This window comes from Panthera onca, chromosome D3, assembly GCF_046562875.1.
Source record: "Panthera onca isolate mPanOnc1 chromosome D3, mPanOnc1 haplotype 2, whole genome shotgun sequence".
Lineage (NCBI taxonomy): Eukaryota > Metazoa > Chordata > Mammalia > Carnivora > Felidae > Panthera > Panthera onca.
In genome coordinates this window covers 9,223,988-9,239,545 of record NC_138350.1, presented here as the reverse complement: position 1 = coordinate 9,239,545, position 15,558 = coordinate 9,223,988, and the positions used below count along the sequence as shown (strand labels likewise).

The 15,558-nt window shown below is 49.1% G+C and overlaps 1 protein-coding gene across 5 annotated transcripts in view; it reads right to left on the bottom strand.

Moving 5' to 3' along the window:
* The window catches only part of RPH3A (rabphilin 3A), a 274,475-nt gene that overhangs the window by 63,681 nt on the left and 195,236 nt on the right, over nucleotides 1–15,558 (bottom strand). For 4 of the 5 annotated variants that reach the window (XM_081790687.1, XM_081790686.1, XM_081790685.1 and 1 more), the window contains exon 3: nucleotides 3,372–3,460. In XM_081790687.1, coding sequence (XP_081646813.1) covers nucleotides 3,372–3,442 — 71 coding nt within the window. In that variant the 5' untranslated portion in view covers nucleotides 3,443–3,460. Of the gene's footprint in view, nucleotides 1–3,359; nucleotides 3,461–15,558 lie in introns of all 5 variants that reach the window. The other variant, XM_081790688.1, reaches the window with a different exon arrangement.

The window sequence follows — 15,558 nt, the reverse complement described above, 5'->3', positions numbered from 1 at the left end:
TCTCTGGCTAGCCAGAAGTGAATCAAGACTGGATTTCTTAATTTCCCAGAGAAAGACCTTAGAAACATCTGCATTAGCTGCAGCAAACTAAGTAGCAAGTGTGATGTCTACAATTCACCCATTAGTATTTATTTGAGAAATAATTTTAATATCTGAAGGAAACGTAGAAGCAATCAAGGCAGCCGGATGCATGCAGAATGCCAAGATGTTTCACAGAAGAGCCCAGGAGCACTTTAAGAAAACTGCATCCAGACTGTTGGAATAATTTTAATTTAATTGTAGGGCAAATTGTTTGGCTTCATATTGACTAAAAGTAAACTCTGATGGATGGTATTTTAATTAACTGGCATTTCCTAAATAAAATAAATATTTTACCCTCATCCACCCTCCGGCAACTGTTTATCTTACAGAAACACAATTTTTTGGCCGATGGAATGTTCTCTGCAAAGTAACTTTGGCTCCAAGAGAACACCATGGGAAGGGCTTGGCAGAATAGACGTTTCCTTTGGAAAAGTTCCATAGTGTCTTCAAAACTGTAAAACTCACAGAACTGGAGGTTTTGGACAGAAGTAAGCAGACGGGGGCTTTTGCTTCAGAGAATATGCGTGGACTAAATACTCAGAAAGACCCTTCATCAATGCATAATTAGGTCCTAGATAAATTAGAGCAGACCCCCCCCCCTTTTTTTTAATGCAGTTCTGGGATTGCTATAAAGTTAGGGGAATTCTCCAACACCACTTCCCCTTGCAACGCAAATAAACACAACAGACTTGGTCAAAATGAAAACTTAAATGCTTCTGTTATGAAAAAGAAAAGGCAAGTCAGAGCCAAGAGAAAATTCTTGCAACAATGTGTATCCAAAAACAGGACTCTTATCTATAGCATATGGAAAAAAAAGCTTGCAAAATTTAGTAAGAAGGTGAATGCCCTGATTTTAAAATGGAAAAAAGATTTGAACAGACACTTCAACAAAGAGGTTATGTGAAAGGCAAGCGTTACGTAAGAGGGGGTTCAGCATCATTAGTCGGTAGGGAAACGCAAGTGAAAAGCACAAGGAAATGCCGCTGTGCACACACTAGAATGATTAACGTTGGAAAGACTGGCCACGTCAAGGGCCGTGAGGAGAAGGCACAGAAGCTAGAATTCTCATACGCCTTCTGGTATGGTGCAGCCAACTTGGAAAACAGTCTGGCAGCTTTGTAAGAAGTTCAGCACATACCTATCACGCGAGTACGGGAGCCTGCTCCTAGGTGATGACCCAAGCGAGAGCAAAGCATCTCTCTACGAGGCTTTATGTGTCCCAGCCCCAGACTGGAAACAGCCCAGAGTCCATCAGGAGACAAACGGATAAACAAATTGTGGTATCGCCACACAATGAGATAGAATTCAGTAATAAAAAGGAGCAAACTATTGACCCGCACAACAATATGGGTGTTTTGGAACAAGACGAATGGATCATGAAAAAGAAGGGAGACATCTCCCAAAAAAGAGTTCACACTGTATGATTCCACTTGCGTGAAATTCTAGAAAACATAAACTAATGTTATAATTACAGAAAGGTTAGCAATTACCTGGAGACGTGGGGGTTGGGGTGGGGGGAGGAAGAGGCACAAGGAAACACTGGGGAAGTAGGGATTTGTTCATTATCTTGACTACTGTGATACCTTCACGTTCTTCCAATGGTCAAACTGGACTTCAAACGTGTACTGTTGAAGGTACATATTCATACTCTAGAAGGCATTTTTTTGAAAAAAAAGAGAAAGAAGACAAAGCAAACTGAATCTAGGACAGCGAGCTGTGAGCAGTAAGCCGATGCGAATACCAGCACTGTGTTCCAGAGTCTGACCTTACGCCCCTAACAGGCGGAGAAGCTCAATCTGAGACCCGGGAGGACGTTGAGCCAGGACCCTCCGAGGGAGCTAACGCCATCCTGGGGGAGTGACTCCCCTGAATCCTGGCAGAAGCAAGAATGTTAATCCTTCCGAAGAGAAATATCCCCGAAGTCGATCCCCAGGATTCTCACAGATTGAACTCACAGTAAAAAACTACCAAGCATTCAAAGAAGCCATTGTGAGCGAAAGCCTACAGGAATGATAAACAACAGACGTAGGTTGTCAGGCTCTACAGGCAGTGGTGTGCTGGTGAACCCTCCACAGACAATTTAACAGTGGAGAAAAAGCCCCGCTGAATGCAAAATTGGGAAGAAATATGCAGAAGCATAGCATTAGATACACGGGTTTAATGGGGGCGCCTGGGTGGCTCATTCAGTTAAGCATCTGACTTGGGCTCAGGTCATGATCTCTACACTGACAGTGTGGAGCCTGCTTGGGATTCTCTCTCTTGCTCTCTCTCTCTCTCTCTCTCTCTCTCTCAAAATAAAACATATGTAACATAACACAGAGAATAACAAAATATAGTAAAATAATTAAGTGATTAATTTTGAGTATTTATATCCTTTGTGTTTAACATAATTTAATGGTAACATTATAAACTTAATTTTTAATGACTGTGTTTAATAACAGGCTTGCAAAACGCCCCAAAATTTATCAGCTCTCATGAGCCAGTTTGGCACAGATCTAATACATCCCTTATTCAGGTATAATAATTACTGCATACAGAATATGACATTACTTTTATGTAAAATTTCCCAATTTTTAAATAATCAGGCCAAAACCAGATAGTAAAAACAAACAAACAAAAAAACACAGTTGCAAGTCACAGTCAGCTGGTTGCCTGCCCGTTTGCAACCTGTGATCTAGTCCAACTTCCTCATTTGACTGATGAGGAAACTGAGGCCCAGAGAGGGGAAGAGATTTGCCTATGATCGCACAGTAAACGAGCTCAGATCTAGAAGCAGAACCAAGTCTGATTTTAACTGTTGGGTCAGTGCTCTAACCACTCCACCGTGCCACCTCTAATATGTGGTATGGAGTTCCAAATTTCACCTTGTTTTTTTTTTTAACGTTTATTTATTTTTGAGAGAGAGAGAGAGAGTACAAGCAGAGACAAGGCAGAGAGCGGGAGACACAGAATCCAAAGCAGGCTCCAGGCTCTAAGCTGTCAGCACAGAGCCTGATGCGGGGTTTGAACTCACAAACCATGAGATCATGACCTGAGCTGAAGTCGGACGCTTAACTGACTGAGCCACCCAGGCGCCCCAAAATTTCATCTTGTTCTTCCAACCTTGCGAAGCAGTAAAATCGGTGAAGAGGTTTCCATGACAATACCCCCACCGGGTGTTTTTTCCCCCCTCACCCCACGGAAGGAAATTCTGTTCCTTTCCTTGCTTTTCCTCTCTTCCTTCAAGTGTAGGACTATCAGGACCCCACTGACCCCACAGAAGCCACTCCCAGGAAGACGCAGGGACTTACTCTGATTGAAGGGGTCGGTCACTGGGACACATCCAACGGCTGGAGCTGTTGCTGAACACGGTGTCGGTCATGGCGGAAGTTCGGTGCTCCTGGAAAACATTAACCCGGACATCACCCAGTTATCCAGCCGCTCTTTCTGAAGTCCCTACTCTACGCCAAGCACTCCGGGAGATGCAGAGAAGACCGGCACGTCACCCAGCTTCTCCACTTCCCAGATGGAGAAACCCAGGCCCCAAGAGGGAAAGTTCCTTCCGGAAGTCACAGCTCCCTAGAGGCAGAAATGGATCGGAGCCAAGAGCCTTCTTCCTAAAACCCACATCCCCCTTCTTCACTAACTCAAGGCCACGTGTCCAGCAGGGGGAGGGTCAGAGTTCTTGATTCCAGTCCAGGGTCTTTCCACCGGAGGGTGTCATCTGACTCATTTGCCAGTCACTTTAGCCTCGGCCAGCTTTGAGGTCCAAAACCCTGAAGTCAATCCTGGCTTTTAAAAAGAAAAATTACTTTTAACACCCGACCCATCCGAAAATCACGTTGGTTTGATCTTCACAATGGATCCAGAAGCTGTCCACTGCTCTCTGCCTGGCTCACCGCTGTGCTGATCCAAACCACCGCTATCTCCGCCCGGCTTACTGTGGTGGCCTCTTCCACAGCCCCCCTGCTCCCACACCCTTGGCTTTCTTCAGTCCATGCTCCACACCGCGGCCAGGGAGATCTTTACAAACACAACTCACAGCTTGTAAAAACCGCACCCCACGGCGAAACACAGAGCTACCGTGGGATCCAGCAATTCCACACCTAAGTATCGACCTGCCCAGGGGAGACGAAAACATAGGTTCACCCAAAAACGTGTACGCGGATGCCCGGAGCAGCATCATCCGTAACAGCCAAAGAGTGGGAATGACTCCGTATTCACCAGCTGATGAGCGTACAGACAAGATGTGGTGTGGTCTATGCGATGGAAGGTTATGTCGCCGTAAAAAAGGAAAGAGGTTCTGACATGCGCCACGCAGATGAACCTTGAAAACAGGGTGCTGAGTGAAAGACCCCACATCGTGTGTTTCCATTTGGAAGAAACATCCAAACCTACAGAGGCGGAAAATAGATTTTGGTTGCCAGGGGCTGGGGAGGGTGGGGGGGACTAGGAGGTGATGGCTTTGGGGCACGGGGATTCTTTGGGGGGCAATGAGAATGTTCTAAAATTCATTGCAAAGGGTGAATTGTTATGATATGTGAATTTTATCTCAGTGAAGTGGGGGGAGGGTGGGACCATCACTTTGGGAAGCTGGCAGGCCCGTTAAAGCTGTGGACGTTCACCTCCCCCTACGGTTCACGAGTGCGACTCTTAGGATTACACCCAAGGAGAAAATGCTCACGTTCTAAGCATGTACAAGAATGTTCATAGCTTCTTGATCCACAACAGCTAAAACCTAGAAACAATCCAAATGCCCATCGACAGGAGAGTAGATAGATCCGTGTGGTCTGTTCATGCAGTGGGATGCTGGTCTGCAATAAAAGACAAACTCCTGAAATATGTACCGATAGGGACACATCTCAAGACACCATATTTTATGAAGGAGGCCAGCAGCAAAAGAGAACACGCTATATGGCGGTGGCTTTCATGGAAGTTAAGAAGAGACAAAGTTATTTGATGACTGTAGAAATCAGAGCAAATCCATTGCTAACTTGGGGGCTGGGGAGGGGCAGCTGGGGAGGGGCCTCTGTAGGATGAAAATGTTCTGTATCTTGATCTGGGTGGTCATTAAACAGGTACATACACCTGCAAAAGCCATGTCTGCACTCTATGTCCCTTCCCTCCCTACCTCAAATACAGTAAGTCAGCCCATGTCACTCTTTTGCTCAGAAGTCTTCAATGGCTCCCTATTGCTCCCAGAATAAAATCTACACTCCTTGGCATGACCTTGGCTCCTTGTGACCTCCTTCTCTAACTCTACCCCCCACTCTCCTCTTGCTCCCTACGCAGCCCCCCGCGCCCCCCCCCCCCCCCCCCAGGCCTCTCTGCCCTTCTTCCAACCCTCACTTCCTTGCTCTCCCCTCTGCCCGGAACTCCAGGCCCATATGCCAGGCTCACTGCCGTTTCTTTAGGTGTGTTCCCAAATGTCATCCCCTCAAAGGGCCCTCCCCGACTGCTCCATTTAAAACAGCTCCTCCCCCACGTCCTCCACTCTGGCTTCCTTTACTCTGATTTCCTTTTCTTCACAGCTCGTATCCCTTCCCAAATTTATCGGATGTCTTATTTCTTTATTTGCTTAGAGTTTGCCTCTCTTATGTCTAAAACGTAAGCCCCTTGCAGGACTTACTCTGTTCTGTTCTCTCTTAATCTCCAACACTTCACAGAGCGCCTGGCGCAGAGAAGGCATTTAATAAACATTTGTTGAATGCATGCGTGACTCTCCTTCAACACTAAGGCAGTCCAGCTCAACTGAGCCAGGCTCATGTCTTCTGTGAGGCTCCCCGCCCCGCTCCCGCAGGTCTGGCCAAAGGGCAAAGCGGGAGAGGCCACGGAGATTACATTTAATTAATTAAAAAACAAAAACTTCGGAACGTGGGTCACTGTGTCCCGTGGGTCCCGATTTCCCTGAAGGTTTTGGCACCACACGGCCTCGTTTTCTGGGATGCTGGGAAGTCGGGAGGGGAACAGGGAGAGCACTCTCTCTCCTATCCTGCAGCCCGTGGAGTTATTAAATCTTTGAGTGCGTGAAGCCAGAGGGGGGCTGAGGGCTGGACACATGGGAGGCAAGCCTCTTACAGAAAAGCCATTTCGTCTGCTCCCCTGTGATCGACATAATCTTCTCAGATTAATACGACCATTTCACCGTTTCCACTTGGAAAGCAGGAAGAAAGAAGGGACATCTCCTGGTGCAAAGGGAATCTGCTGAAAAGAAACTTGTCTCGTTATTGTCTGTGTCAGTTGCTGAGTGAGGCCATCCTGGGCCCCCGGGACCCCTGGCCCCTGCTCGGGCCCAGGTTTTGGGCTTCCTCGGCTGCTCCCGGACGGGGACTCCAAACATTCATTCGAATGCCTTGCCTCCTGCTTTGCAGCAGAGATGTGGTGCTGCCCTCGGGGGACCCCAGGAAGCAGGGAGGGCTGGGACAGGGGTGACACAGTCTCCGCCCACGAACTCTAATCTCCAAATGCTGTTGCTCTCCAGGCGGAACCTGGCGGCCCATCCTCTCCTGCATTCAGTCATGCACACTAGGAGCTTATTTCCCGTTAAAAGTCTGCCTGCAAAGTCCAAGATCATTCATGGAAAGCACCCAGCTCGGTCCTCCAGGCCAGAAGCTACCCTGGACACTACTGGTTAGTTCAGCTTTGCCATCCAGAGAAAGGAGGTCACGTGTCCACAGGCAGACCGTGGCTGGGGGGATGGGGGGACAGATGCAGGTGGAGGGGAGGGGGCACAGCACGCATTGCCGATGTCCTTGACAGGAGGGGCGTCCACCCCCAGCCTCTGGGAGTGTTAGCAGCTAAGGGCTTATGGCAGCACCGTTTTCCAGAGAACTGCCCTCAGCCAACAAAAGCAGCTGCCTTGCCCACAGACACCCCGAGTGCAGCCCAAAGCCAATGAATAACGGGCAGGGGGCAATGTAAAAGCACAGACTTTTTGTCTCGAGGCGGGACAAGCGTGTGCCAGCATGCTCCAGAGCTCCCCATGGGATCAGGCTGAGGCCAGACTGCAGCTGAAGCCCCGTCCTCGCCTGGCATCCCTCGCTGCTTCCCGGAGTCATCACTGGTACCAGAAAATCCCATCGCGGGTTCTGCTTCTAGAGTACTTGACCTCACGCGGGAGTAGAATTTTAGGAAATCGGGGTTCTGATCCCCAAGCTCATCATGTTACTTAGCCGTCTTCTAACCTGACAAAAGGCGAGCCTAAGACACTCTCCTACCTGCCTGCAGATGATGCCCCAGGAAGTCCAGCCACGATGTCAGGTTTGAGGGCGAGTTAACGGAAATGGAGAAAGCCTCTGACGTTTTCAGATGACCCCTGCCTCTCCTATTGCACACTACAGAGAAACCATCACCACAGTGGACAGGAGGCCTGCAGCTCCAGGGAGAAGCCCCAGAGGGAAACCAACCAGTGGCACCAGGAGCAAAAACAGAGATGCCTGTGTCAGATACATTACATAGGATTCTGCCCTAGGACCCGCAGAACCTCAGTGTCACCGAGCTGATGAATTTCAGCATCTACAACGGTTCCTGACACACAGTGAGATAATCCCCCCTTCCTACTTCCCCTAGACTATAGCTTATGTAACAACGATGACCAACATTTCTTGAGCACCTACCATGTGCAAAATTCCATACCTTCGTCATTTGCTTTAATCCTTACAATCCTACTGTCAGGTAAGTGACATTTTACGGGTAAGAAACTGAGGTTCAGAGTGGTTAAGCCACCTGTTTAAAACCACACAGCTACCAACAAGCAGACTCAGGGTTTGAGCTCTCTCCAAAACCCATGTGCTAATCACTACTCTGTTCACACCTACAGAACATTCCTCCCTGGGCTTTAGATTATTGGATCCTGACAGCTCCTGGCTGTATGCCCACCTCTCAGCCTCAGAAACAAGCTGAGACCCTCCCCCACCAGCCCCCTACCTAGAGATGCTGAGAGATCACACACTTTGGCTCAGTCGAGGCCAAAGCCATGGCTTAGATCCAGTCCTGCAGCTGCAAGTTCAGAAAGCATAAACTAACTGCCTCCCCGGAAACCAGAGGCTCCAAGTCTTTTTCCTGGGCACAGGTGGTTCCCCCCCACCTCCCCACTCCCCAGTCCTGGTGCAAACTCCAAGGAACAGTCTGCTTTCAACAATAAAAGCAACAACAGCAACAGCTGTTCACATATCAAGGGCTTACTACGTGCTAAGTGCCTTTCAAGTTTCATCTTGTTCAGCCCTCACAATAGCCTTCAAGATAGATGTTCTTCTTATCCCATTTTACAGGGGAGCAACTGAGCCACGATGCATTTAAGCGGGCTTCCCAAGGTCCTGCTTAAAGTGTTTCAACAAAGCAATCTAAACGCCCGGTACTTAGCGCTGGCTAGCCCGTGGTGTGCCTCTGGATAGTGGAATACTGCACAGTGGGAAAGAATGAGATTATTTATGATGGACGTGGATGCATCACTAAGATAAACTGCCTAGTCGTAAAGACCAGGAGGTAGGATGATGTTCTCGAAGAGCACCATCTGTGTGCACAAGGCAAAGCAGGATACGTGCACACGTGTGACTTGTGGTTATCCATGCGTAAGATACATGTATCTCTGTAAAGAACTAGCACGAAACTAGCACAACATTGCTTGCCTCCGGGGAGGGGGACCGTCGCTGAAGCTGAGCTGGGAAGGAGAATTTTCACAACATGCCCCTTCGTATTTGCAACCGTGTGGACATGTTAGCTATGGAAAAATAAATGAACATTTATTTTTCTAATGTTTATTTTTTTATTTTTGAGAGAGAGAAAGAGAGAGAGCTAGCGTACAAGCAGGGAAGGGGCAGGGAAGAGAGAGAGAGAGAAACACAGAATCCGAAGCAGGCTCCAGTCTCCGAGCTGCTAGAGAAGAGCCCGATGCAGGGCTTGAACCCATGCACTGGGAGATCATGACCTGAGCCAAAGTTGGACGCTTAACTGACTGAGTCACCCAGGAGCCCGTGAACATTTCTTTTTTTAATGTAATTTTAAAATAATAAAGCGCTCCAATGGCTGTCCATCATAAGAGTTAAGACTTCCCCTGTAACTTCAAAGGAATGTCATGACCCTCTGCCTGCTACCCTCCCCGTATCTCTGACCACCCTCTGGTCGTGCTGGCTTTTCCAGCTACCAGGCCTTTGCCTCTGCTGTTCTCTCTGCCTTTATAATAACACCTTCCTCTTCCTCTCATGTGGCTAATTCCTTCTCAGGCTCCCCTGGTCTCTGCTCAAGTGTCACCTCCTTCAGGAAGCATTCCTTGACTACACTAAGTTACCTCCTTTCACCCCATTGCTTGCTGTCACTGTTTGTTTCATTTATAATACTTATAATGATTTGCAATTATCATTTTTTCTTTATCTACTGTGTGTCTCTTCACCTATTCTGTAAGATCCATGAGAGCAGGGCCTGGGTCCAAATTTGTTCGATAACTGTACGTCCAATGCATGCAGGGCCAGCTTCACGGGCCCACAACCTAGGCAGCTGCCCAGCGCTCCAGGCCTAGAAGGGTCCAGAATTTGCCTTAATGCTCTGCTGTCACTATCTTGAGATTCTTAACAATAGTTGATCAGGGGGCCCTGCATTTTCGCTCTGCAGCCGGTCCTGAACGCGGTATACAGTAGGTGCTCAATAAATAAATCCTCCCCTAAGCTCAGTGAGTGCAGTAGGCACTCCATAAACCTGCATGTAAGCGGCAGAGCCAGGCCTGTTCCAGATCTGCCCACCCGCACAGCTTGGTCCTAACCCTTATGCTGCCTTGCTCCTGAAACTGCCAGAAGACTCTGTCCCAAGCCCAGAGAGGCCAGATTCCAGAACCTTGCCTCTCTCCCCCTTTGCATTTTGTTTCTGCCTACTTCTCCTTGGCTCCCGTCAGCACCGTTTGCTCAGGAGCTGTGCCTCGAACCACCAAATCTCCAGGTCTTCTGTCGGTTTCCGATGAGCTGAGAAAGGAACTCTTAAAGCCCATTTAGCTGAAAGTGTCTACGCATGACTCCTCGGGCTGGGCCGGGCTGGCAGGGGAGCTGTACAGGCCCTTCAGGGCACAGCAGGGAACTGACGTGAGCTACAGCTGTAATTCAATGCCATGGGTCAGCCCCCCAGCCCCACAGTCTTGGAATTAAGCCAGATGCTTCACAGCAGACCCCGCAGCCACCAGCTTGGACAGCTCCCACCAGTTCTCCCTCTCTGTCTTTTCCTGTCTCGCCCTTCTTTCCCTGAGTCAGGCCTATCACTGCTTAGTTAGAAATCTAGAAAAACCACGCAGACTATGTGATGGTGTGGGAAATGCAACTTACACCAAGGGCCTTAAATGGTGGGGGCGGGGGGTGAATGGGAGGTTCCAGGAACAGGGTCCAGGCTGAAAATATGTTTTGTTTGGCCCATGCAGTGTTTTTGAAAAAGTTAAATCAAGCCAATATTCTAAAAGCATGGGATTTAATTAAAAATACAGATTGCCGGCTTCTGTTAAGAAATAGGAAGAATCAAAAAAATACTTATAGAACATCTATTACTGTGTGCCAGATACTGTTCTAGGCACCGGGGATACAACATCAAAGCAAACAAACAAAAAAGAGGAAAATTGCTGCCCCCATGGAGCTTAACTTTTAGTGGGGAATCCAGAGGATAACCAAGCAGTAATTCAAATGTAAAAGGCATCAGCTAGTGACGAGCACTTTAGAAAAACAAGACCAAGAAGGGGGATTGGTGATTGAAAGGGAAGTGTGAGTTTTAGTAAGTAGTCAGAGGAGGCTTCAGTGAGATATGTTATTTGAGCAAAGACTTGAAGGGGGTAATGGACTGAGCCATGTGAATATTGGAGGCAGAGCATTCCAAACAGAGGGGAAAGCAAGTGCAAAGGCCCTGGGGTGGGCATACGCTGGTAACGTGGAGAAATGACAAGGAGCGCATAGTGGCTGGAGTGGAGTGAGCAAGAGGAAGATAGGTGGGAGCAGAGGTCGGAGCAGTAGTGGGGGCAGGGAGGGGGGCACGTCAGATCACGAGGACCATTTGGGCTTCCACTCTGAGTGATGGGGAAGCCAAAGAAAAGCTCCGAGAAATGAGCTGAATATTTCTACTCTGCCCCAACCACGCATCCGGCGTTGACTATTTGCCGGGGTCTTAGGGTTCCGACACATCCCCGCCGAGGCAAGGACATGGGCCAGCAAGGGGAAAGATGCCATCAGCCACACTTGATGGAGTCAGGCGCGGCTCCGCTTGCCCACCCGCCTTGCCACGCCAGCCCCGTGTCTCAGAGCTACAGCGTCCCTCATGCGGCCAGCTACATCCAGCGCCTACAGGCTGCCGTCGGCTTCTCTTTGCTCCCGAAGCCAGCTGGGACATCCCCAGGCTCCCCAGAACCTGGCCACAGGCCTGGAACGGTAAGGCCTTGCTTGGCTCCTTCCCTGCAGAGCCTGCTGGTGCCTAAAACAAGGACAGAGACAGGCCAGAGTAACACTCGAGACGCAGGCACGTTTGTGCTCCTGGCCTTGAAACAAACGAAACTCACCTTCACCTCCACATGCTTCTCCCACAGCCACACAGCAATAACGGATGATTCCTGTCATGAGCCTTCGAAGAGGCCCACGGGACAGTCCCCCTGTTAGAGAGTTTTAAGGCAGGCAGAGAGTCTATCCCTCACCGTTGTGAGGGTCACGGTCATCCTCGCTGCTGCAGCCGCCCCGTCGTAAACCAGCCACTCCCAGCCCGACCTGCACGCTGGCCACAGATGTGAGCAAGCCCAGACAAGGTCATCCAAGTCTGGCCTAGACCAGAGGAACCACCCAGCTGAACTCAACCCAATCGCTGACCTAAACAATCGTGAGATAAATGAATGGTTGTTGTTCTAAGGCACTCAACCGTGGGGGGCTTGGTTATGCCCCAAAAGCTGACCGAGAGAGCAGCCCATCGTTACGGTGCAACAGCCGGCCTTGGACCCGGAGCCTGGGAATCCAACCTTGGCTCCCCTGTTCGTTTTATTTTCTGTTTAGTCATTCTGGGCCTCAGTTTTTGCATCTGTAAAATGAAGACATAAAAATGCCCACCTCTGTCATGTTTGCCTTGCCGTGTTGTTGGGGAGGGCTCACGAGTGAACACACGTGCGGGGACCTCGTAATCCAAACTCCTTTTCAAGTAGGAAGCAAGGAGGTCACTGCTAATGTTATCTGAGGGTACGGCTGGGGAGCAGAACAAAGACGTAAATTCCAGATGTTTGTTTAGGCTTGAGTGAGACACTGCAGTGGATATCTGGGATCGAGACACCTTATTTTTGCCTGTTTGGCATTTCTCTTTGGTGGGGGGAAACAGCAATTTTCCCTTGGGAAACCCTTCCTCTTTCACGATCAATCTGTGTCGCTTAAGAGGAGCTCATCCACTCTGGTCCCTAGAAGTGGGCCAATTTCCCTTGCCTGGCCAATCAGTGTATTACACCCTATAGGCTACAGTGATTGGTCCAGGGATAGACACATGACCCAGTCTGGACCAATGAAGACCTGCCCTTAAACTTTTGCTGGAACCATATGGAAAGAAGCATTCTCTTTCCATTGGGATTGCTCAGCTGGTGGAAGAGAAGCTTGGAGCTGCCACTGGTCACTTTTGCCACCATGTGGGAAAGGCCTGCCAAAGCATAAAAGTAGAGCTGAGAGATGGAAAGAGGTTGATTCCTGATGATGCACTGGAATGCTGGATCCAGCCACGCCTGAATGTATCCTCCTGGCCTTTTTAGCCACCATGAGCCAATATGTTTCTCCTTTTTTTCATTTTTCAAGTCAATTTGAATTGAATTTTTGCCACTACAACCCTCCTGAGCAATATGTGTCTTCACAGACCAGCCACCTTGGAGCAAAAGGGGACCTCAAAGACAGCCTGAATTGGCCAAGGCCTGGAGAGAAATACACCAGCCTTCAACAACCCCCTGGAGCCCCCCTCCCCCCCCCACCGCCCCCCGCTTCGGAAGCACTGCCACCCGAGCTCAGGCCTTGCAGGAGGACAGGAAACGTTTGTAAAGCACCCTCACCAAGGCCTGCTGAGACCCTGCACTGACAATTAAAATTCAGTGACAACAAACAGCACTAATTAAAAGCAAAACTAAGTACTTAATAAGACAAATGAGGTGGCAGTATTAAAAGCCAGGATGAGAGAGCTGGCATTAATTAAAAACAAAGACTAATCTCTTCCCTCCTCTGAAAAGGCTGTGTCTGTGTGTGTCTAGAAAATGTTCAGCTCTGTTAATGTGCTAAAGAAATGCCATGGGAACAGGCAGGCTCTGGTATATGAGGAATTCATGGGAATGGAGACTTGGGTGATGGGAGGGCAGGGGGGAGGGGGGGAAACAGGACTGAAAAGAGAGGATGGGGCCGTGATTCACCCCTGTCACCCAAAGCAATGTCCATCCAGGCAACCCTGCTTGCATTTAAAGATGCAGGGGCGCCTCGGTGGCTCAATCGGTTAAGCATCCAACTTCGGCTCAAGTCATGATCTCACGGTCTGTGGGTTCGAGCCCCGTGTCGGGCTCTGTGCTGACAGCTCAGAGCCTGGAGCCTGCCTCGGATTCTGTGTCTCCCTCTCTCTCTGCCCCTCTCCCCCTTGCACTCTCTCTCTGTCTCTCAAAAATAAATAAACATTTAAAAATTAAAAAATATATATTTCCAGAGGCTAAGACCACATGCTCTTAGCAGACAGTTCAGCAGGGTGATTTAGGGTATGGGCTTGGGGGCCAAGCCCATCCAGCCATCTACCAGCCTGATAAGCATATCCCCATCCCTGAACTTCAGGGAGGTTCCTCATCTGTCGAATTAGATCTCAGATCATAATTATCATGAGGCTTAAATGAGACGACGCATGGGAAGTTCCTGGTTCAGGACCCGGCAGGAAACACCCGCTCGTCAAGTGGGAGCTCTCATGAATTTATGTTATTATTAACAACAATGATCTCAGTGACATTTTCCTAAAGAGATGGGAGTCCAGCTTTGGCACTAGAAGGAAATATCTCAGGCTTTTTGAAGCCAGAATAAGCCAGAGTAAGCCAGAGTAAGTACAGGGAGCATACTAAAGCAAGGGTCGGTTGTTGAGTGCAATGGTTGTCGTCAGTGCAATGACTACGTTTCTGGTTTTCCACCGTGTGATAGGATGGTCCTTCTCTCTCCCTGGGAAGCCGGGAGAGGCCACATGATCCGTTCGGGCCAATAAACATCCCCAGGTGGAAACTGAAGCCGGCGCATGCATCACCACATTCCCCTTTTCCTGTCTTCACAAGCGCGGATGGATGATGGAACCCCCCTCAGCCCGGGTCCCTGGGGCAGGTCAAAGGCAGAGCAGACACCTATCAACCCACCATTCCCAGAAACCATGAGTGAGAAAGAAATCTCTGTTGCTTCAGCCAGTGAAACCTTGGGGATTGTTTGTTACTGGAACAGCCTAATCCGCCCTGTCTGTGTGTCCTACCGGCCAGGAACTGCATGAAGCATTTCCCATGCAACCCTTCGTTTGAGCTCCACAATAATCCTAGGAAACGCGATCTTCTATTACCCAGCTTTACAGATCAGGAAACTGAAGCCCAGAGAGGTCAAGTTCTTTGCCCAAGGACACGCAGCCAGTAAATCACAGCAGGGTGTGCATTCACACACGAAAGGCAGGAAGGATCATCCAGAGTTGACCTTCCTGGGGGAGAATGTCTCCTGCTGGGCAGGGGTACCCCAAACCTTTCCTTCCTTCCCTGAGGTATGAATCTCTCTGCACCCTGAGTCTACAATCCCAAATACTGTACTGCACAAAGAGCAGACACTGTTACGGAACACTCTCCAGGGCTCCCTGCACAGCTCAGCCGATTACCCGATTCTTTGATAAAGTGGAAACTTGGCCTTTGCTGTGTTGTTAACCCAGCTTATCTCTGCTCCAGCTAGGCTGTGGTGTGCGAGGGAAAGAGGAAAGGTTCGGGACAGATTTCTGCGTTTGCACATGCATGCCCAGACACAGGGGGCCCCAAACGGGAAGATGCCACGAGCTAGGTCTGCGTATTAAAACGAGTCATTTAGCTTAATGGGCCCTGGCTGCCACTCAGGCCTAAATTGCAATGAAACTCATTCTGATTAAAACCCAGCTAGAACTGACTTATCTGCAGCCCTAAATCTCATCACGTCACAGACCGCAAGTGCCATCCTGACCCCGCCTGTACCCCGGGTACGAAAGAGAGCAGAGAGGAGCATCTATCCATTGAAACGATGGCGGCAGGCCTCATCCTCAAACCTGAAGAGCATTTTTGCATTCCCATTTTACAGACGAGGAGACTGAGGCCTCAGTTTGTCAAGGTCACACTGGCAGCAGGTGTAATATCCAGGGATGCAGACCAGGGTCTTGTATAAATGAGCCTTCTAACTACCCTGCTTCATTGACTACTGATGCAAATAACAGAACATTTGGCTAAGCATATTAGTTTGCTGTTTTTATATGGCAAATATGTTGCATAGTGGCAGTATTGTATGGTCTAACTCAATA